Here is a 27,827-nt window from a genome sequence, read left to right on the forward strand (position 1 = left end):
ATGTAACTGCCTTCAACGTCCTTTTACCCTTGCGGTTTCTTAATTCAACCCACAAGGATTCAACATCTTCTGATCCTATGTCACATCTTTCTGCTGATTTGATGCTATTCTTTACCAGTAGAGCCACATCACCTTCTCTGCTTACCTTCCTATCCCTCCAATATAACGCGTAACCTTGGACATTCAGCTTCCAACTACAACCATCCTTCAGCCACGATTTAGTGATGGCCACAGCGTCATACCTGGCAATCTGTAATATTGCAACAAGATCATCCACTTTATTTCTTATACTACGTGCATTTAGATACAATACCTTGAGTACCATATTTGCTATCCTTTCTGACTCTGCATCCCTAATGATTTGATACTCAGCCTGTTGGCTGCAACTAAGTCCCATTACCTGTCTCTGTCTTTACTATGCAAGACACCAGCTGTATGCAGAGGTCCATGATTGTCAGGGAACAGGAGTGAGTGCCATTGCTATTACAAAGGAAAACATGCTAGGCAAACTGAAAAGTCTTAAGGTGGATAAGTCACCTGGACCAGATGGACTACATCACAGAATCCTGAGATGGTCGCTGAAGAGATAATGGATACATTGGTCATGATCTTTCAAGAATCACTTGATTTTGGCATGGTCCTAGAGGACTGGAAAATTGCAAATGTCACTCCATTCTTTAAGAAGAGAGGAAAACAAAAGAAAAGAAATTATAGGCCAGTTAGCCTTACCTCAGTGATTGGGAAAGTGTTGGAATCCACTATCAAGGATGAGGTTTTGGGTGACTTGGAGACAAATGATAAAATATGTCAAAGTTAGCATGGTTTCCAGAAAGAGAAAACTCTTGCCTGACAAATATGCTAAAATTCTTCGAGGAAGTAACAAGCAGGGTGGACAAAGGAGAGGCAGTGGATGTCATTTACTTGGATTTCCAAAAGGCATTTGATAAGGTGCCTCATATGAGGCTGCTTAACAAGATGAAATCTTATGACATTACAGAAAAGATACTGGCATGGATAGAAGAATGGCTGACAGACTGGAGGTGATGAGTGGGAATAAAGGGGGCCTTTTCTGGTTACATAAGACATAGGAGCAGGATTAGGCCATTCAGCCTATCTATTCTGCCTGGGTAATCATGGGTAATCCTGGATTCCACTCAACCACTTACACCTGCCTTCTTATCAGATCCTTTGATGCCCTGACTGATCAGGAAATGATCAACTTCCACCCCTAAATATACTCACAGACTTGGCCTCCACCACTGCCTGTGGCAGAGTGTTTCACAGATTCACTACTCTCTGAGTAAAAAAAAATCTTCCTTACCTCTGATCTAAAAAGTCGCCCCTCAAATTTGAGGCTGTATGCTGTAGTACTGGATATCCCCACCATAAAAAACATCCTTTCCACATCCATCCTCTCTAGTCCTTTCAACATTATGTAGGTTTTAATGAGATCCTCCCGCTTTCTTTAAATCCCAATGAGTACAGGCTCAAGGCTGCCAAACGCTCTTCATATGTTAACCATTCATTCCCAGAATCAACTTTGTGAACCTCCTCTGGATTCTCTGCAATGACAACACATCCTTTCTGAGATATAGAGACCAAAACTGTTGACAATACTTCAAGTGCAGCCTGTCCAATGTCTTACAAAGGCTGAGTATTATTTCCTTGCTTTTATATTCTATTCTCCTTGAAATAAATGCTAATGTCACATTTGCCTTCTTTACCAGAGACTCAACCTGTAAATTAACCTTCTGGGAGTCTTGCACGAGGATTACTAAGTCCCCTTGCACCTCTGTTGTTTGAACCTTCTCCCCATTTAGATAACAGTCCGCACTATTGTTCCTTTTACCACAATACATTATTATACATTTCCCAACACTGTACTTCTTCTGCCACTGTTTTGCCGATTCTTCCAATAATTCCTGCTGTAATTGCATTGCTTCCTCAGCACTACCTACTCCTCCATCTATCTTTGCGTCATCCACAGACTTTGCCAAAAAGCCATTAATTTTACTATCTAAATTATTGACAAACAATGTAAAAAGTAGTGGTCCCAATGCTGACCCCTGAGGAACACCACTGGTCACCAGCAGCCTACCAGTATTTTATTTTATAAGGATATATTAATGAATAATGGGTACTTTGTGTCTGTCCTCACTGTGGAAGACAATAGTCATGTGCCAGGGGTTTATGAGGGTCAGGGAGCCAGAGTGAGTGCCACTGCTATTACAAAGGAAAACTGCCAGGAAAACTCAGGTATTAAGGTGGAAAATTCACTTTGACCAAATGGACTACATCCCAGAGTCCTGAGAGAGGTGGCTGAAGAGATGATGGTTGCACTGGTCATGATCTTTCAAGAATCACTTGATTCTGGCATGAGGACTGGAATGTTGCAAATGTCACTCCACTCTTTAAGAAGGGAGGAAGGCAAAAGAAAGGAAATTATAGACCAGTTAGCCTAACCTCAGTGGTTGGGAAAGTGTTGGATCTACTATTAAGGATGAAGTTTTGGGTACTTTGATACTAATGATAAAATAAGTCAATGTCAGAATGGTTTCTATAAAGGGAAATCTTGCCTGACAAATCTGTTAGAACTCTTCGAGGAAGTAACAAGCAGGGCAGACAGAGGAAAGACAGTGGATGCCATTTACTTGGATTTTCAGAAGGCATTTGATAAGGTGTCGCACATGAGGCTGCTTAACAAGATAAAATCTGATGGTGTTACAGGAAAGATACTGGCATGGATAGAGGAATGGCTGACAGGCAGGAGGCAGCAAGTGGGGATAAAATAATTTTTTTCTGGTTGGCTGTAAATTTCTAGTGGTGTTTCTCAGGGGTCAGTGTAGGGACCACTACTTTTCACATTGTTTGTCAATGTTTGTCATAAATTACTTCTTGTTTGAGATTGTCAAAATGACATAATTATTAACACTAAAAGAATTACAGGAATAAAAATGGACAGTTAACAAGATACAATAATACATATAGTTATAAATTTAAAGGTGTGGTAGTACAGTGGATCTGAATTTATGTTTAAGATGGCACTGGTGAAGCTCTGTGACTACTTGCTGGCCCCAAACATAACAAATAAAACTACCAACTGTTTAATCAGTTTTTCTGCTAAATGATCACTGCAGCCAATATCCTGTAGCTTCCCTTTTGGAGCTGAGCTTTTGAACCTTCTGTATGTCCTTGCATTTTTGTAGTGTGGACTGAAGTCTCAAAGGTGCAGGGAAACATGGCATGTATGGGTCGAATTGAGCTGGTGGGGCTTGGGCCTGAAAATGGGGAATGAGCCAATATTTGCTGGAGAAATCTTCAAGGTGATTTGATGCAGTGGAATTGAGGCAAGGTGAGCAGAGGAGAGGTAGATTTGAGACAGTGTCTGGGTCCAAGAGCGGGGAAAGATTGAAGGTTTGATATCTTTAAGCACTGGGCTGAATTGGAAAGGTCAGGTACAGGCTAAATCAAAGTGGTGTGGCCTGGGCCCAAGAGCATATCGAATGGGCAGGGCCTGAGTCTGAGAGCAAGGAATGACCTGAGGTTTGGATGATCTAAGTGCTAGGCCAGATTGAAAAGGACAGGATGTCAGGGCTGGAGGGAAGGGATGGGCCAGTTCGGTTCACTGCTCCACAAGGTTTACTTGTCTCTGTGTTGAACTGAGGCTGTGGTCTACAACTAATAGGCTGGTGAATCAGTTGCAGTGTTGACTGGCTTAGTGTCTGTAGGCTCACTTCTGTGAGCTTCAGTACTGATTGCTATTTGCTTACTTCTACTGTTTGCACCATTTTTAATGGGTTTTATTGGGTTTCTTTGTTATATGGCTGCCTGTAAGGAGACAAATCTCAATGTACTGTATATAGTATACATACTTAGATAATAAATGTACTTTGAACTCTGAATAAATAAAAAGTTGAAGTAGAATTGATATCGTAAGAAGGATTTCCCCTTGGAATATGGAATTGTGAAATGGATTAGATTGTTAGTCTCGATGTTGGCAATCTTAACATATTTGCAGAAATATGTTAAAAAGTCTTTTATGGTTTTTAATACTGCACCAGAATCTGAGATTTTATCCTTTTTAGAAGGATCTTATGTAGTTTTAATGTTCAAAAAGATAATCATAAGCTACCAGAAACTAATGTATTGGAAAACTGAAAAAAAAAACACTTGTTAGGATTAGGCTATAAAACCCTCTGACATAGGAGCAGATTTAGGGCATTCAGCCCATTGGGTCTGCTCTACATTATAGCTTAGACTGTAAAGGGATGGTTGTGGAGCTGGTGGTACTCGAGTAATTATTTTCTGAAATTCTAAAGATTCTGCAATGGACCTTGCAGATTGTTGGGTAGTATACATGACACCACTATTTGAAAAAAGTGGGTAAAAGAGTGCAGGGAATCACAGACAGACCTGGTATGATGCTATATAGTACTAAGACACAAGGAGTTGAATTCCACAGTTGGGAGAAGTTTTCAGGGGCAATTATTGGTCAACCATCTTGTGTTCATAATACATCTGCTAACTGTATCCTAGGCCTGTTGCTGACATACTGGGATAGAGCAGATGAAATTATTCTCACTATAATTTCACAGCATACAGTACCTTGAAAAAGTATTCAACCCCTCCCACAACTGTTTTCAAATTTTACTGTCTCATTTTGTAAATTTATAATATATTGAAGTAAGACCTTTTTGGAGCTAATATACAAAACATTGTGTATCATGTCAAATGAAATGAAAAATTCCAAAATCAATCAACCATTTACTAAAAATTAAAAACCAAAACTATGATGCTGAAAAAGTATTCTTCCCCTTTGTAGTTACTGTGCCTACCTCTCCTCAGGTGCAATACTGTATATCATGTTACCAATTCACCCACTTTGTTGATGTAGAAAATTGGAGGATCACCTGTTTTCAACGAATTTTTAAGAATGAATTCATTCTCTGTCTGTCTCTCCCTCTCTCTCTTCCCCCTCCTCTCTCCCTCTCTGCCTCTCTCTCTCTCTCTCTCAGTCTCCCTCTCTCCCTCTCTTGCTCTCTCCCATTCAACAGTATGGTAAACTTGCAAAAGACCAAGCCAAATGAGGGTAAAAGAGCACCCAAGACAAGTCAGGGAAATGATAATAGAGAAGCACAAATCTGGGGAAGGGTACAAGACCACACAAAGGCACTAAACATACCTCGGAGCTCTGCAGTGCATTGTGTAAAAGTGGACCACAGCCACACTGCCTAGGTCAGGCTGCCCCTCTAAATTTAGTCACTGGAGAAGAATGATACTTGCAAGAGAGGCTTCTGTGACGCCAACAGTCACTCTGAATGAGCTGCAGAAGACAGTGGCTGCAACTGGAGATGAAGTTCGTGGCTCCACAATATCTAATGTCTTGTACAATAATGATGTTTATGAAGGAGCAGCAAGGAAGAAGCCCTTGCCTAAAAAAAAAGCACGTCCTTGCCTCTTAAGGCTTTGCAAAATATCACTTAGAAGGTAGTGTAAAGATGTGGAAGAAAGTCTTGTGGTTGGTTGAGACTAAAATGGAATTATTTGGCCTTAACACGAAACAGTACATGTAACATAAATGTAATACTGCATGTCAGTCAGGTAATACCATCCCAATTATAAAGTATGGTGGAGGTAGCATCATGCTTTGGGGATGCTTTTCAGCACCAGAGATTGGATATCTGGTCAGGATCGAAGGGAAGATTAATGCTGCTAAATAGAGAGAGGTCATGGATAAAAACCAGTTAGCCTCTGCTAGAAAGCTTAAACTCAGGAGGAAGCTCATTTTTCAGCAGGGCAATGAGCCAAAGCACACTGCCAGAGCAATCATGAAATGGCTTCAAATGAAGAAATTGATGTCCATGGGTGGCCCATTCAGAGTCTTGACTTTAAACCAATCGAACATCTCCTGCAGGACCTCTAGATTGCTGTCCACCTTAGCTCCCTAACTAACCTGGCACAGTTTGAACAATTTTGCAAGGAGGAATGGGAAAATCTTGCTCCATCACGTTGTGTAAGGCTAATAGAGACTCATCCAAAAAGAGTATTGGCTGTAATAGCTGCAAGAAGTGGGGCAACTAAATACTGAACAAAGGGGGATGAATACTTCTGAACTGGTGACATTTCAGTTTTTTGAATTTTTAGTTTTTCATGCTTTACTATTTTCCCTGTTTTTTTGGGGCTCTTGTGAAAAGTGAGTGGTCAGGTGGAGATTCATCTCTACCAAAGGAGGTGTAAGGCACACGCCTCAGCTAGCCTGCCGATTACCTTTGGGCAGGTGTAGCAGCTGCTTAGCCCTGATCAGGGTCACGTGAAGCCATGGGAGCAGGTGGTGGATGGTCATGTGAGCAGCTGGTGCATATCACAAGTCCTTGTTATGTGACCACTGACACCAAGCAGACAATCTCTGAAGAGTATTGATAATGGTTAGAGTCATGCATCTTGGAAAGACTGCCCAGAAGAAGGCAATGGTAAACCACCTCTGTAGAAAAATCTGCCAAGAACAATCATGGTCATGAAAAGAACAAATACATTGTGAAAAAAGTAGTATGTGATTCATAAATAAAAATTCTCAGTTAAATTGATCAAATTCCCTGGTTGTATTACTCAATTATGTGAACAAATGGTTCGGGGCTGAATACTTTTGCAAGGCACTGTATGTCAGTGATATTAAATCTAATACTGATTCTGATCTTTCCAGCAGGAGCTAAACACTGAAAATGACCACTAACCTGACAATAAAAATGCTGCACATTTTCAAAAATGCCAATGGTGTAGAGACATAGATCATTTGGACTTATTATTTAATAGGATATTTTGAGTACAAACAGTGCTTTTGTAATTTTTGCATTTTTTTCCATTTACAGATTATCACTCACTATGTTTATGATCTTTTAGAAAAAGAATGCCATCTAAAGAAGGTTTATCTCCCAGTAAGTTAAACTTGTACTTTGATTATTCATACTTCTGACAATTACAAATATCTTATCATCATGGATGAGGCATTCACACAGAAATGTTATATTTTGAGATACTTACATTATTAAAATTATTTTGTTAGGATGATCGATCAAGTCATTGCATATGACTTCATTCTGAACAGAGCATTGTGCTTCCTGATGTAAATCATTTTAATTCTTGACTATAAACACAAGAATCTGCACCTTGTAAATCAATGCTGTAATGGGGAGCATACTCAGGAATAATGTACAAGTAGCAGCAAATCTATCAGTCTTGGTCTTGAATATTCCAGTTGATCTTCTAAACATTTCAGTTCATGTTGGTATGAATTCATGATATCCTTACGAAAAGTTGTTCGCTGATTTAACTCTTTAATGGCCAAACATTTATTTTAAGATTACACTCTCTTGCTCTGGATATTTTCCACAAAAAGACCCCTATTGAATTATTAACTCATTTTAAAATTTGGGTCTGAGTCTAGTTCAGACTTCTAAATTCAAATGAATACAGAGGCAAGTATATGAAGCTTGTCCTCCAATTTAAATCTTTAAGACTTAATCTAGCCCTTGTAACTCATCATTGCACTATTTCCGAGGCTTGCGTATCTTGCTTGAGATTCAGAAGTTCAACATTTGAAATTTATGTTTTGCAATTGTTTTTTTTTGTTACTGACAGACTATGCTAAAGATATTGAAATTTTCATGGACTTTTTTTTGCATCAGAAAGATGTAACAGTAATTAGGGTATTTTGTAATTATCTTAGTTTCAACATTTTTAGAAATTTTAAATAATGCTCCTACTTTGTCACTTATTTTAAACCCAGGTGGACGCTGCAGAAGATGAACCAAAAAGCTTCATCTTTATGAGTGAAGATGCCATGTCAAATCCTGACAAGTTGATGGTTCTGATACATGGCAATGGTGTTGTTCGGGTTGGCCAGTGGGCCAGAAGACTTATTATCAATGAAGACCTTGACAGTGGGACTCAAATACCTTTCATTAAAAGGGCTATGGACGTAAGACTAATTTTCAGAAACTTATTTTTGACTTTTATAAACTATTTAATAATTTTTTTCTTTTTTTGTTTATTCTTGGAAGCTGTGAAAAGCAATTTAAGATTGAGCATAAGAATTTCTAAAATCAGAAGAGATTATTTTACTGTATGAACAGCAAAGTACATTTTAGTCTATATGTCTCGTTGTAGTGTTCAAAAACAGTTCAGAATATGTGACAGTATTGAACATTACTGAACTTTTTATTTAATATTACTTACATTATCTTTCAATTGTTAAAAATTCAAGCAAAAAATTCCAAGAAGAGAACTCTGAAGTTTTGATAGATAATGCCACATCCATAACAATAACTGGTTTGGTATGTTCAGTGTAGGTAACTAAATTACATGCAACAGTGAATGGCTGGCTTGATTGTGCCCCAAATGTTACTTTTCACCACTTTATAATGGTACTTCACCTGTCCCCCGTTTGTTTCCTCATAATAATATCAAATCTTATATCCCATATCATAAGATCAATATCAAACTTCTATCAAGTTTTAATGTTCATGTTCAAGTTCAGTTATTATCATTCATCTGTGCACATGAATACATAGGCACAGTTGAATGACTAAAAATGAAAAACGCCAAACAAAACTACATTCCTTCGGACTAAGGTGCACAACGCAGTACATATAACTCACCCACTTAACCCATAAAGTAATATTGCCACAAATAAATTTGCAAATAAGGGGCATATACAATACAAGTTTAAAAAATAAACAATATAATAATACTGGAGCTTCATACATGGGAGTCCTGGGTAGTGCCAGAGAGTTCAGTAGTTTTATAGCCTGGGGGAATGTGTTTCCCATCCTAACAGTACCTGTCCTAATTCTACAGTACCTCCTGCCTCATAGTAGAGTGTCAAAGGGATTTTTGGATGGATGGGAGAGATCATTGACAATACGAAGGGTCCTGAGCACACAGTGCTCCTGATAACTATCTCTAATGGGTAGAAGAGAGACCCTGATGCTCAGTAGTCCTTGGAATCCTTTGTAGGAACTTGCAGTCAGGTACCTTGCAATTTCCGAACCAGAAGGTGATGTCCAGCGTATCGTTAATTAAATACATATTAACATTTCCCCCCACTTTTGATCACTGCATCTCATTTGTCATTTTCAGAATTGTTGGAAACAGCTTTGCTATGGTTAGCATGTCAGTAAGCTAAGAATCATGAATATCCCATTAAGATCTTGTGCCAGATTGTACTTCATTCTAGACACTGTTGCTGCAGAAAAATTACTCCCCCACCCATCTAACTACCCCCTAAGAAGTTAGTACTATTTAAATGTACCATCAACTGTTGCATCTATGCACTGCATCAGAAAATTATGAAAAATGCTTGTGGTGTATGCACAAAACATATTCTGCTGAGAAGTTGGATGTACTTCACATCCAGTTGTCCACATCATCATCATCATCATTGATATCATCGTTAAGTGCCATGTCATATGGCATGGGGGATCAAGGTCTTTTGACCGTGATTTTTCTTGGCAAACTTTTCTACAGAAATGGTTTGCCATTGCCTTTTTCTGGGTAGTGTCTTTATAAGACGAGTGACCCCAGCCATTATCAATACTCTTCAGAGACTGTCTGCCTGGCGTCAGTGGTCACATATCCAGGACTTGTGACATGGACCAGCTGCTCATACGACCATCCGCCACCTGCTCCCATGGCTTCACGTGACCCTGATCGGGGCAGGAGCGGAGAGGGGAGAAGCAGGTGTTACACCATGCCCAAGGGTGACCCGCGAACTAGTCAGGGAAGGAATGCCTTACATCTCCTTTGGTAGAGACATATCTCCACATGTTACTAGTCTTCTTTAAAACATGTGTAGCATCTGTGCCCACAATTTACCCCCATTCGCCTAGGGTGAACCGCTGTCGCCCCACCAATAGTGCAATACTTCGGTGTAAATACAGTGTAATGCCCCCCCAGTAGACGCTCGCAACACAAATATCAGACAATACACCAAAGGCGAGTAAATACAAACGTTTGTAATTGCAACTTTATAGTTATTTCTTAGTGATGGGTTAGTAGAAACAGATAACCTAAAGGTGCCAAATCAGTAAGTTTATCAGTTTGTGCACATAATATTTTAATATGTTGCTCATGCCTCCAGTTCCATCCACAATGACTTTCCGAGCCTTCGGCCACCGTCCCAACCACCCACGTCCAGTATCCGCTGCCCTGGAACCGCTAGCCGCTCCTCACACGTTCGTCCGTCCTGTCTCTCCTCCCGAAAAAGACCGTGAACTCCCACTCAGCTTACACATACAAGATAGCATAACAATTCTCCATTGGTTAGTTTCCCCCTTATCTGCAATCATAATGCAAACATTCAAGGCACAGAAACCCATTACAGCATTAAATAACATTACAGAGAAGCCATTTCATTATAACAATACAGAGAAGCCGTTTTGTTAGCCTGAACAGTTAACACCACTGTTACTGAGAGCCCTACACATGTTAGCAATTTTTAAATATTTAATATTTTTCTCTAGTTTTCTATTTATTTGTTTACAATTACTTAACAATCATATGGCATGTTTTAATTAAATGTATTTTTTTGATATTTAGTCAATCTTATCTGTTCTTAAATATCAGATATCGAAGATGTCTTTGGTAGTAGCCAAGTTGTTATGGCATTGCTGGGGGGCATGGGCTGGGTTCTGCTGTTGGAGGCCTGCTGAACCTGGGGATGGATCATGAAGTGGTTCTCCCCCTACCCCCATCAGGACTCATTCCATTAGTGTTCATCTCATCTTATTTTCTAAATGGAAACGAGTTAAACGGTTTTAGCTTTCTGTAGAACAGCCTTATCATGTGATGGCTTTTAATAATGTGGCTAACAGAATGGTGTATTTTACTCTAGATTAGGACCAGGTCTGGTGACTTTATAAACCACCTAGTTCATCTTGTAAAATAGGTTTCATATACACTATGTGCTATATAACTTACGATTGACTGATTTTACTGCCATATGTTGTGGTCCACCAAAGTTACCGAATGCCTATCATCTATTTGCATCGCTTCTACAAACGTACGTTTAATTTCTTTGTTTTATCTCAGTTTGACACTTACCAACATTAAAATCTGTTCATTATTTCCTAATCTTGAAATATTTAGGTGTTCCCCATCTATGCCAAGATTTACGTACCCTTAATTGATTACAATTCCTCTCTAGCTTAGAGTCCATTGAACTCCAAAGCTGGCATATATATTATGGATTGCAGTTTCTCTAGTATTTCTTCCATAAATGTAACCTAAAGGGTAGGTAAATGGAAAAGAGAAATCCTGTCTTTAGATAGATAGATAGATACTTTATTCATCCCCATGGGGAAATTCAACACTTTTTCCAATGTCCCATACACTTGTTGTAGCAAAACTAATTACATACAATACTTAACTCTGTAAAAATATGATATGCATCTAAATCACTCTCTCAAAAAGCATTAATAATAGCTTTTAAAAAGTTCTTAAGTAGTTTACTTAAATACATTAATACAATCAACCCCGGCACTTTAACATATCTTACTCCTGGCGGTTGAATTGTAAAGCCTAATGGCATTGGGGAGTATTGACCTCTTCATCCTGTCTGAGGAGCATTGCATCGATAGCAACCTGTCGCTGAAACTGCTTCTCTGTCTCTGGATGGTGCTATGTAGAGGATGTTCAGGGTTTTCCATAATTGACCGTAGCCTACTCAGCGCCCTTCGCTCAGCTACCGATGTTATACTCTCCAGTACTTTGCCCATGACAGAGCCCGCCTTCCTTACCAGCTTATTAAGATGTGTTACTTATTACTTTGTTTACATGTTATTTTCAGAAGTGATCATATTTGGCGAATAAAGGTCTGATCACTACTTATGCCCTGCCTTGCTTTGTGTAGGGGCCAGAGTGTGGAGACTTTCATGAGTGCTGGATATAAGCTGGCTCCTTTAGCTTGCTGTTATCTTCTAAATGCAAACTAATCAAATTGACTACAATTTCCTTGTTTATCTTTTCATGAAATGTTCTTTGAATATTATGAGTAAATTTGCAAATGCTGGAAATCCAAGTGACACACACAAAATGCTGGAGGAACTCAGCAGGCCAGGCAGCATTTATGGAAAAAAGTAAACAGTCGACGTTTTGGGTTGAGTCATCGACTGTTTACTCTTTTCCATAGAAGCTGCCTGGCCTGCTGAGTTCCTCCAACATTTTTTGTTTGAATATTATGTGTTAATTTCCAAGAATAATAAATCAATTCTGGGAATCAGTGCTGGGGTGTGCCAGATCCACTCATAATGATGTATTTGAAGTTATATACCAGTCTGTGCTATCTTAAATCAAAACTTTAAAATGTTAATTTTTCTGACCATTTTTCTGGCAGCAAAGCAGTGCTTTATTCTATGTCATGTAAAATTTCACATAGAATTAATTATTTTGAAGGGTAGTATTATTGGTACTACAGCCGTTCTATGCACAAGATCCCACAAATGTAAGTGGGGGTCAATAACTGAACATTTATATTAAATATTATGCACTTCTGAGAGCTTCAGTTTTACATGCTGCTTGTCAACTTTAATTTTTGATGGCATTTACTGAGCTAGGATTATTGGTCAGGTAAGGTGAGATCTCCTTACTTTTCTTTGTTCCAGAAAGACTGATATGGTCTCAGTTTAAAATGTTGTCCTTCAGGATTGGAGAACTAGCTCTAATACCGGGTGAAGTTTGCACTTAGAACATCTGATTCAGACATAAGACCAATTATGCAACTTATTTTCTTTTAGCTTATAAACAGCAAGATTAACTGAGGCTGAGATTATTAATTTCCATAAATTCAACATCTTAATCTGTCCAGGTTAGTAGCTGGATGCTATTTTGTGGGCAGAACGATCGGGGGGTTTTCTCCATTGCTGTGGGTGTACCAGTGCAGTAAATTTTCCAGAACCACTTGACTAGAAACTCAAGAAGCTTTGAAGTCCAAATCTTCAGCATCGTAGGCAGACAGTATTTTGTCCATTACCTTTGCTGTATCCATTTCTTTCAGCTATACAGAGGGGTTGTGCAAATTTGGACAGTTTTAACTGGAGCATTGTAGGCTGAGGGCCAACCTGACAGACAGAAATAAAATTATGCAAGGCATAAATATTGTTGATAGATTCTTTTTTTTCCAGGATAGAAATGTCAAATACTAGAGGGCATAGCTTGAATGTGAGAGGGGAAATAAGAGATTTATGAGGCAAGATTTTTACAAAGAGAATGGTCGGCACTTGAAATGTGCTGCCAGAGGAAGTGATCCAAGTAGATATGACAGCAATGTTTGAGACATTTAGACAGGGACATGAACAGGCAGGAAATGGACAGGTGTAAACTGTATGCAGGCAGATGCACAGTTTAAATTGGCACCATGGTCAACACAGATATCGTGGGTTGCAGGGCCTGTTCCATGTTTATTGATGTCACATGGAGTGAATTTGGCTTCTGTGATTATCAGAACCTGAAGCCATACTCAATCCATATTTCAACTCAATCCAGAATGATTTTTAAATCAATATAGCTCCTGGTAGCAACTTTCCTTTCATATATAATACGAACAGAACATGTTTTTTGTGATTGGAAGCCTGTGGCCAATTTTATATGGTAGGAACCTTCAATGGCTTCAATATAGACTAAGTTCAAGTTCAGTTTATTGTCACTCAACTGTACACATATATACCACAGCCCTTTGTTATCTGCACAACTACTCTCCCCACCACCCCTTTAAACTGGCTATCTCTCTTCCACAATTTTAGTTCTGATGTAGTCTTCAACTAAAATGTTGACTATCACTCTGCCTCCACCTGCTGAATTCCTTCAGCAGCTTCCTTTTTGCTTCAGATTCCAGCGTGTTCTGTCTCCTGCTTACTGAGAGCTTAATGTCAGTGGAGAGAAGTGGGAGGGAATGTAGTGTTAACATATGAGGGAGTTTGATGGCTCTGAGCCAGTACTTGCTGGAGTTCAGAAGAATAAGAGGATATCATATTGGATACCTGTTAAAGATTGAAAGGCCTAGACAGAGGGGATTTAGAGAGGATGTTCCCGAAAGTGGATTTCCCAGGACCAGAAGACACAGCCTCAGAAATGAAAGATATCCATTTAGAAGGATGATCATGGGAGATTTTAACATGCAATTCGATTGGGAAAATCAGGTTGGTAATGGATCTCGAGAGTGAGTTTGTCAAATGCCTGTGATATGCCATTTTGTCACTGAGCTTACTAGGGAATCAGCTATTCTGGATTGGGTGTTATGTATTTAACCAGAGACAATTAGGGAGCTTAAGGTAAAAGACCCCTTAGGAGCCAGTGATCACAATATGATTGAGTTCAACTTGACATATTATAGGGAGTAAGTAAAGTTTGACATAGCAGTATTTCAGTGCAGTAAAGGAAATTACAGTGGTATGAGATAGGAGTTGGCCAAAGTAAATTGGAAGGAGCTGCTGGCAGGGATGACAGCAGGGCAGCACTGGTGTGAGTTCCTGGGAAAAATGAGGAAGGTGCAGGACAGATGTATTCCAAAAATGAAGAAATACTCAAATGGCAAAATAATATAACTGTAGCTGACATGGTGAACATTCATAGGCTACAAGATAGTACTTAATTGTTAAGACTGCTGAAGCAATGGCAATTGGAAGTGATAAGTATGTAGTGATTTTCTTTCAGAGGATGAATAAGTGGAGGACATACAATGAATGGTCAGGCCCTTGGGTGGATTGAGGAACAAAGGGATCTAGATGTACAAATCAAGGAATCCCTGAAGATGGATGCATAGGTAAATTTGGTGGTAAAGAAAATATAGGGATACTTGTTTTTATTAGCAAAGACACCAAGTATAAGAAGCAGGTCGATCTTCGTATAACTTCATAAAGCATTGCTTAGCCCACATCTGGAGATATGGTAGGGTGAGTGGTCATTTTATCTACCGTGTCTCTTTGACTCTATGGAACCACAAATAAATCATATCGGGATTTAAAATTTGGATGCCGTTGCCAAAAGATTTAAATGACTTCAAGGTGAGTGCATGACTGAAAGGAATATAAAGGCAAGCAAAAAGCGTGAGCAGCATTGAACAGAATTGGCAGAGACTTGTGCGAAGTACAGACAAACAATGTAGACTCATTGATGGATTTGTTTGGTTCCATAGCTCCATAAATTATGTCAGTCTGGTGCTATATTATATTTGTTATTTTCTGTGACAAGAACAGAGTTCTTTTTTACCGGGGTAGCTTGGTAGTGTAGTGATTAGCAACCAGGGTTCAATTCTGCTGCTGTCTGTAAAACAAAATTGTGCCTTCTTCCCTGTAACTGCGTGGGTTTCCTCCAGGTGAGTTTCCTCCAACATTTCAAGGATGTGCAGGTTAGTAGGTTTATTGGTTACATAAGTGTAATTGGGCAGGGTAGGCTCATTTGAGCCTGTTACCATGCTGGATCTCTAAATAAAAATATAATTTCTCTCTAAATAATATTTTAGAATTCTTCAAAAAAACACAATTGCACAACCAATAAGCTCTCACCCACATCGCTTGGAATCCTTGTTGATAAAAGAGCTCAATTACCCCACTGTGATTTTGCGTGAGTCAGTGAATTTAAAGATATCCCTTTACAACAAGACATTCAGTGTTTACACTCATGCAAGTAGTATTAAGGAGCTGAAATGTAGTTAGTATCTGAACCAATACACATTGAAGCCAATTCTGAGTAGCGTTATCACACTGCCTTGCTGGAATTGGAGAAGGTCCAGAGGAGGTTCATGAGAATGATTCCGGGAATGAAAGGGTTAATATATGATGCGTGTTTGATGGCTCTGGGTCTGTACTCACTGGAGTTCAGAAGAAGGAGGAGGGATCTCATTGAAACCTATCAAGTATTGAAAGGCCCAGATAGAATGGACGAGGAGGGGATCTCTCCTGTATTTCGGGGGTTTAGGACCGGAGAGCACAACCTCAGAATACAAGGACGTCCCCTTAGAACAAGTGAAGGAGGAAGTTATTTAGCCAGAGGGTTGTTAATCTGTGGAATTCATTGACACAGATGGTTGTGGAGGCCGTGACATTGGGTATACCGTGGAATATGGTTAATTAAACTTTTGGTTAATTGGAGCAGCCACTTACTTGGGACAACTCTTAAAGAATAAAAACAAATTGCAAAATTATCTGGGATTCATTTCACTTATTTGGGACACCATGCCGGATAATTGGAATTGGGGCATGAGGCTGTTCTGTGTGGCTGTTAGATACTACATCTTGCTTAGATTAACAGCTTGTAAATAGTATCACTTGCATGTTTGTGTACAAAAACAGTGACTTTTGATATTGATTGTTGGCAAGTAATAAACAGTAAGACAATTTAGAACTGTTTTGCTCACTGCGGCTTCAAACATTCTGGCTTGGAGATGCCAGAAATGGCTGGGAATAAAAGAAACTATTTTACAACAAGTTAGGAACTACAGATTTCTTTCTAGGTGGCACTGGAGAAACAGGGGTGATGTGTACCTCTACCCAGCTTTTTGTTACCAAATGTAAAGTCACTGGAGAACAAGACTGAGAATCGAAGGGAAAGTTTGTGAGGGAAATGAGGAGTTGCTGTATTCTGTGTTTCTTGGAGACATGCCAGATACATTGGTAAGACCTGAGGGCTTCTTGATACATAGGATGGACTTGACTATTGATTTGGAGAAGGCAATAACTGTGGGGTCTATCTTTCATAATAAACTTTTTGTGGTGCTTGAATGCAGTGGTCTTGTTGCACTCTTCTTCCCTTGACCTGGAATATCTAATGATTAAGTGTTGACTGTCTACTTACTAAGAGAGTTCTCCTCCGTGAGTCTGACCGCAGTTTACATACCATCAAAGGCCAATTTTAAATAGGCACTCAATGTATTGAGTGTCATTATCAGCAGACTGTAAACAGCCCAGCCCAAAACCTTTCAAATCATTGTCTGGAACTTCAATTAGGCTTGTGCTATAGTGTGAGTAGTAATGCTTAGTAATGTGTGGACAGCATTTTGGGAAATCTGATTACTTGGATGTCCTCCTCCCACATGCATACAGGCAGAGGCTAAAGAGCAAGGCTCCAGATATAAAGACAACAAAGAGGTAGTCATGGGAGACAGAGGAGTGGCTACGGGATTGCTTCGAGACCTCTACAAGGACTTGTCAGAGGATCTGAGCCAATACACCACAATTGTTACAGACTTTATGAAAACAGTCGTAGGTGAGATGTCGTGCCCCCACAATATCATTTAGAGTCTTCCTCAACCAAAAGCCTTGGAATAAACCATGAAATCTGCACTCTGCTGAGTGCCAGATCAGTGACATTCAGGTCTGGTGACCAAGTTAAATACAAAGGGTCCAGGTGCAATCTCTGGAAAGCTATCTCACATGGAAAGAGACAGAAGGGGCCATGAGAAGGCCTTGGCGGGCAGGATTAAGGAAAACCCCAAGGCATTGTACAAGTATGTGAAGAGCAAGAGGATAAGACATGAAAGAATAGGACCTATTAAGTGTGACAGTGGGTAAGTGTGTATGGAACTGGAGGAAATAGCAGGGATACTTAATGAATACTTTACTTCGTATTCACTATGGAAAAGGATCTTAGTGATTGTAGTGATGACTTGCAGCAGACTGAAAAGCTTGAGCATGTAGATATTAAGTAAGAGGATGTGCTGGAGCTTTCGGAAAGCATCATGTTGGATAAGTCGTTGGGACCAGATGGGATGTACTCCAGGCTACTGTGGGAAGTGAGAGAGGAGATTACTGAGCCTCTGGCAATGATTTTTGCATCACCAATGGGGACGGGAGAGGTTCTGGAAGATTGGAGGGTTGAGGATGTTGTTCATTTATTCAAGAAATGGAGTAGAGATAGCCCAGGAAATTATAGAACAGTGAGTCTTACCTCAGTGGTTGGTAAGTTGATGGAGAAGATCCTGAGAGGCAGGATTTATGAACATTTGGAGAGGTATAATATGATTAGAAGTAGTCAGCATAGCTTTGTCAAGGGCAGATCGTGCCTTATGAGCCTGATTGAATTTTTTGAGGATGTGACTAAACACATTGAAGGAAGAGCAGTAGATGTAGAGAATATGGATTTCAGCAAGGCATTTGATAAGGTACCCCATGCAAGGTTTATTGAGCAAGTATGGAGGCATAGGATCCAAGGAGACCTTGCTTTGTGGATCCAGAATTGCTTGTCCACAGAAGGCAAAGAGTGGTTGTAGATGGATCATATTTTGCATGGAGGTCAGTCACTAGTGGAGTGCCTCAGGGATCTGTTCTTGGACCCTTACTCTTTCTAATTTTTATAAATGACCTGGATGAGGAAGTGGAGGGATGAGTTATTAAGTTTGCTGATAACACAAAGGTTGGAGGTGTTGTGGATAGTGTGGAGGGCTGTCAGGTTACAGTGGGACATTGATGGGATGCAAAACTGGGTAGAGAAGTGGCAGATGGATTTCAACCCAGATAAGTGTGAAGTGGTTCATTTTGGTAGGTCAAATATGATGGCAGAATATAGTACTAATGGTAAGACTCCTGGCAGTGTAAGCCGAGAGGTAATGTTGCAGCTATATAGGACCCTGGTCAGACCCCACTTGGGGTACTGTGCTCGGTTCTGGTCGCCTCACTACAGGAAGGATGTGGAAGGCATAGAAAGGGTGCAGAGGAGATTTACAAGGATGTTGCCTGGATTGGAGAGCATGCCTTATGAGAATAGGTTGAGTGAACTCGGCCTTTTCTCCTTGGAACGATGTAGGATGAGAGATGACCTGATAGATGATATAAGATGATGAGAAGCATTGATCGTGTGGATAGTCAGAGGCTTTTTCCCAGGGCTAAAATGGTTGCCACAAGAGGACACAGGTTTAAGGTGCTGGGGAGTAGGTACAGAGGAGATGTCAGGGGTAACTTTTTTACTCAGAGAGTGGTGAGTGCGTGAAATGAGTTGCCAGCAACGGTGGTGGAGATGGATACGATAGGGTCTTTTAAGAGACTTTTGGATAGGTACATGGAGCTTAGAAAAATAGAGGGCTGTATGTAAGCCTAGTAATTTCTAAAGCAGGGACATGTTCGGCACAACTTTGTTGATCGAAGGGCCTGTATTGTGCTGTAGGTTTTCTTTGTTTCTCTGTAATCCTGTGATTTCAGTCTCTGAGCCAAAGTGAGAGGTCATCATGAGGGTGAACCCACAGAAATCATGGGGCCTAGATGGGTTACCTGACTGAGTACTGAAGACCTTTGCTGATGAACTGGTTGGAGTTTTCACCAGTATCTTTAACCTCTTGGTTCGGCAGTCTATCATACCTGCCTGCTTCAAGCAGGTTTCAATTATACTGGTGCCTAAGGAGAATGTGATAAGTTGCCTCAATGACTATCATCCTGAGGCACTTGCATCCACAGTGATGAAGTGCTTTGAAAGTTTGGTGATGAAATATATCAACTTCTGCCTGAGAAATTACTTGTTTCCTCTCCAATTTGCCAACCTTCACAACAGGTTAACAGCAGATGCCATTTCATTGGCTATTTTCTCAACCTGAAACATCAATCAACAGAAGTGCATAAATCAGGATGCTCTACATTAACTACAGCTCAACATTCAGTACTATCATCCCCTCAAAACTAATCAATAAGCTTCAAGACATTGTGAATCCTCAATTTCTTCAGTTGCAGACCCCTGTCAGTTTGGACTCACAACATCTGCAGAATGTCCATTTGCATAGGTGCACCACAAGCCTCTGTGCTTAGCCCCCTGCTCTACTCACTTTTTACTTATGACTGTGAGGCTAAGTGCAACACCAATGGCATATTTTAATTTGCTGATGATACCACTTGCCGAACCAAAGGAGGTAATGAATCTGCATAGAGGAGGGAGGTTGAGAATCTGTTTGAGTGGTGCCATGACAAGAACCTCTCACTCAATGTCAGCAAGACAAGGAGATGATTATTGACTTCGGGAGGAAGAGACTGAAGGTCAATGAGCCAGTTCCTGTTGGGGGATCAGAGGTGGAAAGGATCAGTAACTTTAAATTCCTTGGTGTTAACATTTCAGAACATCTGTCCTGGGTAAGTGCCATTACAAAGAGAGGATGTCAGCACCTCTGTTTTCTTTGATGGTTGTGAAGATTTGGCATGATATCTAAAACTTTGACAAGCTTCTACAGATCTGTGGTGGAGAGTATATTGACGGGTTGCATTGTGGCCTTTTGTGGGAACATCAATGCCTTCGTACAGAAAAGCCTATGAACACTAGTGGATACGGCCTGGTCCATCACAGGTGATGTCCTCCCCATTAAGCATATTGAGCACATCTACATGGGGCACTGTCACAGAAAAGCAGCATCCCTCATCAAGGACTACCACCATACGTTCATACCCTCTTCTCGCTGCTGCCTTCAGGAGCCACACCATTGGGTTCAGGAACAGTTACTACCTCTCAGCCATCAGGCTGTTGAACCTGAGGGGATAATTTCACTTGCCCCATCACTGAACTGTTCCCACTGCCTCTGGACTCACTTTCAAGGACTCTTCATCTCTCGATATTTATTGCTCACTTATTTGTTATTATTATATATTTTCTTTTTGTATTTGCCATTGCTTGTCTTTTGCACATTGTCTATCCTGTTGGGATGGTCTTTCACTGACTCTATTGTATTTGTTTTATTTCCTGTGAATGCCTGCAAGGAAATGAATCTCAGAGTTGTGTATAATCACCTATACAGTATGTATTTTGATAATAAATTAACTTTCAAATTTGAACTTTGAGCTTTGAATTTGAAGGTATTGACAATGATCTTGAATGTTACAATTAAAATGAAGATTTGGAGGATGCAGTCATTGAAATCACTGCTTGATGGCAGTCCACTATCTATTCTCAATGTCTGTGTTGATTTTATTCATTTACAGTCAAATGAAAGAAAAATCAGTGAATACTGAATGGATTCCTCTTTCAATAACTATTAGACCATGTGACATCAGAGCAGAATTAGGCCATTTGGCCTAGAGTCTGGTCTGCCATTTTATCATGGCTGATCCTTTTTTCCTCTCCTTGACCTTCTCCCCATAACCTTTGACATCATGTCCAATCAAGAACCTATCAAGCTCCACCTTAAATCAACGATCTGGCCTCCACAGCTTCCTGTGTTAATAAGTTCTACAAATTCACAACCCTCTGGCTAAAGAACCTTCTCCGCATCTCTGTTTTAAATGGACATCACTCAATCCTGAGGCTGTGCCCTCTTGTCCTAGACTCCCCCACCTGTTCACATCTACCCTGTCTAGGCCTTACAATATTCAAAAGGTTTCAATGAGATTCACCCTCATCCTTCCAAATTTCAGTAAGTATAGACCCGGAGCTATCAAAAATGACCCTTGTATGTTAACCCTTTCATTCCTGGAATCATTCTTGTGACCCTCCTCTGAACCCTGTCCAATGCCAGCACATCTTTTCTTAGATGAGGAGCCCAAAATTGTTCACTATACTCAAGGTGGGACCTCACCAGTGCTTTATAAAGCCTCAGCATCACATCCCTGCTCTTGTATTCTAGACCTCTTGAAATGAATGTTAACATTACATTTGCCTTCCTTGCCACCAACTCTACCTGCAAGTTAACCTTGAGGGTGTTCTGTACAGTGACTCTCAAGTCCTTTGCGTCTCATATTTTTGGATTTTCTCCCCATTTAGAAAATACTCTGCACATTTATTTCTACTACCAAAGTGCATGACCATGCATTTTCGAACATTATTTTTCATTTGCCACTCTCTTGCCCATTCTCCCAATCTGCCTAAGACCTTCTGAAGCCTACCTGTTTCTTCAATACTACCTGCCCCTCCACCATCACCTAAATCATTGATATACAGCTTCAAAAGAAGCAGTCCCGACACTGACCCTTGCGGAACATCACAGGTCACTGGCAGCCAACCAGAAAAGGATCCTTTTATTCCCACTTGCTTCCCCCTACCAATCAGCAAATGCCTTAACCATGTTAGTAACTTTCCTGTAATACCATGGGCTCTTAATTTGGTAAGTAGCCTCATGTGTGGCCCGTTGTCAAAGGCTGTCTGAAAGTCCAAACATACGACATCCACTGCATCCTCCTTATCTACCCTATGTGTAATCTCATCAAAGAATACCAACAGATTTGTCAGGCAAGCTTTTCCCTTAAGGAAACCATGTTGACTTTCTCCTATCTTGTCCTGTGTCACCAAATACTCCAAAACGTCATACTTAAGCTATTAACTAATACACAGTTTTATAGTACTGTAATAAATTTAGAAGTGTTCTAATTTATTCTGTATTTCATTTAACTTCATAATTTGTTACTCAGTTTGTCTTTTTTATACCTTTTTAACTATTTCAATGAAACTTCAACTAATTGGGGCAGCTGTTTAATTGGGCTAAAGTGTACTGGTCCCAGTGTGTCCCAATTAACTGGAATTCACTGTTTTTAAAGCAGAGATTGATTGGTGCTTGATAAATCAGGATGTCAAAGGTTATCAGAAGAAGGCAGTAGAATGGGGTTGAGAGCAATAATAAATCAGCCATGATGGAATGGTGGAGCAGACTCTATGGACTGAATGGCCTAAATCTACTCCTTTGTCTTATGGTTTTATAGCTTGTAGATCTGTATCGAACTTGGTGCCATGATGGTCCTTTCACTTGCTCAGTGCATAAACCTGGTTCACTTTTCTTGAATCCTTGTAACAGAAGCGAGTTATCGGAAGTTGTGAAATTAGTTGTTGTGTTGACACATACATAAAAAATAATCAGGACTGTGCTAGTATACTTTTAGAAATTTCCATTAGTTTTACAGCCTAATTAAGAGATATTTGTAGAAGTCAGAAATTCTAATTTTAAAGGTGATTATTCCGTTTTAGCTGAAATCCTGTGTTTTAAAAAATTTTGCTTATAACTGAAGTTATTAGATTAGTAATACCCCCTAAGGTGATATTGACAAACTGTTTGATAACATTTAATCACGGAAATTTAGAAATGTGGAGTACGGCATGGTTGACAAGCTGTTTGAGCCCAGACCAACCCCTGTGCTAGTGAAGGGAAGCAATGAGATGACAGCTCTAGTGTTTGGAGAGAGGTTGTTAACGACAGCTTATTCCTTTATGATTTCAACCCTTGACAGAAGACAGGTCTGCTTGTTGCATCATGGCAGCTGTATCATTACCTTCTGGCCCTGTCAGAAATGAATATATATAGAAAAAATCAAAGTTGCTCTACTGGAAATCCAATTACCTTAAGGAATTTTAGCTATCATTTTATTCTTAAAAGTTTATAATCCATTATCTCATAGTTGATAGTGCTGAAATGTATCTGTTTCGTAAGGAAAAATTGAGGTGAATCAATAATGAGCTAATTAAGTGCTCACTTAGATTTTTTTCCCTTCTTGAATTGATTGCTATCATGGTACATCTTGCTTTAGCTTGCTGCTATTTTGACATTGACCCAACCAAAATATACCAGAGCAGCTGCTGTGTACGTGAGCAGAAAGGACGAGAATTGCAGCATTTTCAGATCTCTTTTTCCCAGTGCTGTCAGGGAAGTATGAGTGAAAATGAGTATTTGTTTGATAGTAGAAAAATTTACAGCAACTCTACTTTTTTGCAATTTTTGGTAACAAAATTTCCCATAACCCATGTAAAATACTGAAGTCAGCGTTTATTGCTTATAAACCCTTTTTTTAATGTTGATGAAATAATGAATTAAAGATTATAGTTGGAACAGACTCGGTTCAGGTACTACATGCTGGGTAGTTAGCAGTAGCTCTGGAGATTTGGTAGAAAAGAGGAGGGGGTGTGGGTTTCTGAAAGTGTGTCAAAAGCCTTGGGGTTTCTAGCTGACCAGAATTCCAATGCTGGTTAAAACTGGATTAGATGCATACAAGAGAAATAAAGGTTTTTCATTTAATTGTTGTCAGTTTTTTTCAGTCAAGATGATGGCTCTTTTTAAACCAATATCCCTCCATTTCTTCATGGCGTTAGTAGTGATCTTTCCTTTATTATTTGGCTGTTGACTGGTGTTCCTATTCTCGATATGTCACCGTTGTCTTTAAGATTGGCTGAAGTGGTCTGAATCACTGAATCAAAACCAAAAGGGGGATAAAAACACCAGGTTAGAATGTTCAGTGTGAGATGCTCTGAGTAGAAGATAGCACTTTATGCAGTCATAATCAATGCACTTGACACTTTCAAAGGCAAGAGAAGCCATGACTTGCTTAGGGGTTAAACTTTTTAAATGACTTCCCATGGGATTACTGCTGTCAATAAAATACAATAATTAGTGAAGCATTCTGGAGTGTGTATTGCAATAAAAAGAGCATTGTCAGATTTTTCAGAGTTAGTGCTCCATTTTTATACTTCCTCTATTATAATATTTGTGAAAATAGAATGTATGGCAGTTTACCAAATGTTGGCTGTAGTATTTTCAGAATTATAAGATATGAAATGATTTAATTTAATAATTTTTTGTGATTTCTATCATTTTGCTTATTTTCTTGCCAAAACTGGACAGATATATATTTTAATTAAGGTTAGTTTTTATATTTTATAAAAATATAAAAACCCTAATTTCTATAATTATTTCAACAGTTGATTATTTTCTTTTAATTTATTCTTTGTGAAAGAAATATTATTGGATGCCTTTGAAGAAAAATGATTTTGAGGTTTTTTCAAATACTTCTGTTTGATAAAATGTATTTTAATTGTAGAGAAATACGATATGCTCTCATACAACGCCAAAATGCAAATAAAACATGACCTATTTAATTATGCATTCTCTGCAAAGCAAAATAAGGAAATGGTGTTTGTGCTGTCTTTTACTTAAAAGATTGCACAGAAACAAATAATAAAATGATTTTACTGGGTTTAACAAATTACAACGTCAAAAATAATGACTGAGAGGTTTCTAGTAGGTCATTTGGTGCTTGAGGCAGTTTCTCCTCCTTCGGGAAGCACTTATTTGGTTTCTCTTGTATTCTGCCTGTGGCACTGTGTGGTGAAAGCTAGGCTTGTTCTTCTCTTTGGAGAAATGTCTGAGGCTGTGGATAACCTATACAAAATTAATAAACGGTGTTTCTTTTTCATTATTACCCATCTTTTACAGTTTATTTGAGGTCCCCTTTTGGGAATGTGTAAAGTACTGCATAAAGTATTTTACACAATAGTATAATTTGACTACAGTTGTCTTATATGGGATTGTATTCAGGTGTTATAGCTTTAATTTATATAATGTTTGTTAATGGATCAAATGTAATGTGGTAGCTTAATTTATATACCTCATCGAATTTTGTATTTTTGTAGGATGTTAAGTGATCTAAATTAGTTTACAGCACTTTTTTTGCAGAGTTGCCAATATTTCTCCACAGCTCAGAAATAATTATTCTTCATCACAATAGTCCAATTTTTTCATTACTTTGTGATAGAATGTTATGGAAATCCAGTTATTAAATGTAACTGCTTTTCCATAAATTTCACAAAATTAGCTAAACAATTTGTAGCTTTTCCAGGTATATGATGCACTGAACCACTAATATGTTCAGAATGTATCAACAGTGCACATTTATGTGCCATTTCCAGGGGACCAATTATACATTTAGTGGCCACTTTATTAGGTACCTCCTGGCCAGTGAGTGTACTGTATGCTTCGTAGTCTTCTGCTGCTGTGGACCATCCACTTCAAGATTCCACATGTTCATTCAGAGATGCTCTTCTGCACACCACTGTTGTGATTTGCGGTTATTCCAGTTAATGTCACCTTCCTGTTAGCTGAAGCAGTCTGACCATTCTCCTCTGATTTTTCATATTAACAAAGCATTTTTGATGACAGAAATGTAGCTCACTGGATTTTTTTTTTGTTTTTCACACCATTTTCTGTAAGCTGTAGATACTGCTATGCATGAAAATCCCAGAAGATCAGCAGATTCTGAGATACTCAAGCCATCCATTCCATGGTGAAAGTCACTTAGATCACATTTCTTCCCCATTTTGATGTTTGGTCTGAACAACAACTGAACCTCTCGATGATGTTGGCTTACTTTTATGCATTGAGTTTTTGCCATGTGACTGTCTGATTAGATATTTATTAACAAGCAGGTGTACCTAATAAAGTGGGCACTGAGTGCATGTGCATAATTCTCCATAGGTAGCATGGCACAAGCTGTTTCCAGGTAACTAATCCCGCTTTGATGATACTTTGGAGGGGATGCCTTTGAACAAGTCTCAGGCTATGGAGTCTAATTCTTGGACAAACAAATAAGTTTCTTTTAAGTTATGAACTTACCACCAACTGACATTCTGCCTTGGTCCTGTACCATTCTTCCTAAGTCTAACCATGACTTCAGAACCATCTTCCTGCCACTGCAGTGGAAATTCAGCTAACCTAAGCCTGGGCTTTCCAACCTTTTTTATGTTGTGAACCCCTACTGAGGGGTCTGTGGATCCCTTCTCTCCCACCTCCCTCCTACAGCAAGTTCAAATTTAAGTTCAGTTTTTTGTTATCCAGCCGTACAAATATATAACGCAAAATGAAACAACATTCCTCCTGACCAAGGTAAACAACACAGTATATATAGCTCACATACATAACGCATAAAATAATATTACCACAAATAAATAATAAGGTGCACATTTGACATAAAATGTAAATGATATAATGCTACTGCTGCTTCATACATCATAAGACTATATGATGAGATTCATATATGGTGGCAGGGAGTTCAGTAGTTTCACAGACTGGGAGAAGAAACTATTTTCCATCCTGACACCATCCACTTTCACTAATGCCTCATTTTCTTAGCTATGCTTCTCTCTTTTTGAAGAGGGAATTTACAGGAAAAAGAGCTGAGGATTCATCCAGTGAAAAATCCTGAGTGTATTGACAGGTGTACTAGTAAGCCAGGGTGCAGTGTTATTGAGCATGGGTCTAGAACCAACTGAGTACAGGGCTAGAATTCATTCTTTCCAGCATAGAAATGGTGAAGAACCCTACTAGAGCACTTCTCAAGTGAAGCACATCTTCCCATAGCCAATGTTTCAGCTTGGTTTTCAGTGGGATCAGTCTTCACCTCATTTCCAGATGTATTGGAAGTCCAGATGACTGTCAGCTTGGTGCTATTATATTGTGCTCAAATAAGCTTTCAGGGTCTCACAGTTTCCAGCAATCTGCCTACCTTTAGGTTACCGCAATAGTTGAAACTGCTCCTAATGCTGAGGAGTTAAATCCTCAATCAGTTCTTCCAGGCTTAGAGCTGCTCAAGATTGTGTTCTGAGATTATTTGCAGACTCCTTATCATTATTCATGATGGAATGTGGACACAAAGAAGATGTACATGGATGAACAGATTATTTTCTATAGAATTGGCGTGCTTTAATTTTTAAATTTGGTTTTGATTGTTGATTTTTGCATTGGGTTTTTACTTTGGTCAAGTAGACTGGCTTGCAGCTTGGGCAACTGCCAGTCTCCCATACAACCCTGCTCAGGACTGCACCCTGGAAACCTTCCAAGGCGCAAATCCATGGTCTCACGAGACTAATGGATGCCTATTAAATCAAGTAGACTGAATGATGGTTAGAGAAGGTAATTGTGGAATTGTTGCTAAATGTGAATCCTGCCAAAGGGTTTCGGCCTGAAACATCAACTGGGCTTTTTTTTTACATAGATGCTGCCTAGTCTGTGAGTTCCTCCAGCATTTTGTGTGTGTTGCTTGGATTTCCAGCAGCTGCAGATTTTCTCTTGTTTGTGATCTGAAGTTAGCATGGTTTCTTTAAGGGAAAATCTTGCCTGACAA

General features: G+C 39.3%; 1 protein-coding gene across 8 annotated transcripts in view; it reads left to right on the top strand.

Moving 5' to 3' along the window:
- Positions 1 to 27,827, top strand: part of arb2a (ARB2 cotranscriptional regulator A) — a 549,148-nt gene that overhangs the window by 75,756 nt on the left and 445,565 nt on the right. For 7 of the 8 annotated variants that reach the window (XM_073066451.1, XM_073066442.1, XM_073066462.1 and 4 more), the window contains exons 5-6: positions 6,867 to 6,932; positions 7,784 to 7,975. In XM_073066451.1, the coding sequence (XP_072922552.1) occupies positions 6,867 to 6,932; positions 7,784 to 7,975 (258 nt within the window). The remainder of the gene's footprint in view (positions 1 to 6,866; positions 6,933 to 7,783; positions 7,976 to 27,827) is intronic. The other variant, XM_073066480.1, reaches the window with a different exon arrangement.

The sequence above is a fragment of the Hemitrygon akajei genome, chromosome 2 (assembly GCF_048418815.1).
Source record: "Hemitrygon akajei chromosome 2, sHemAka1.3, whole genome shotgun sequence".
NCBI classification, from domain to species: domain Eukaryota; kingdom Metazoa; phylum Chordata; class Chondrichthyes; order Myliobatiformes; family Dasyatidae; genus Hemitrygon; species Hemitrygon akajei.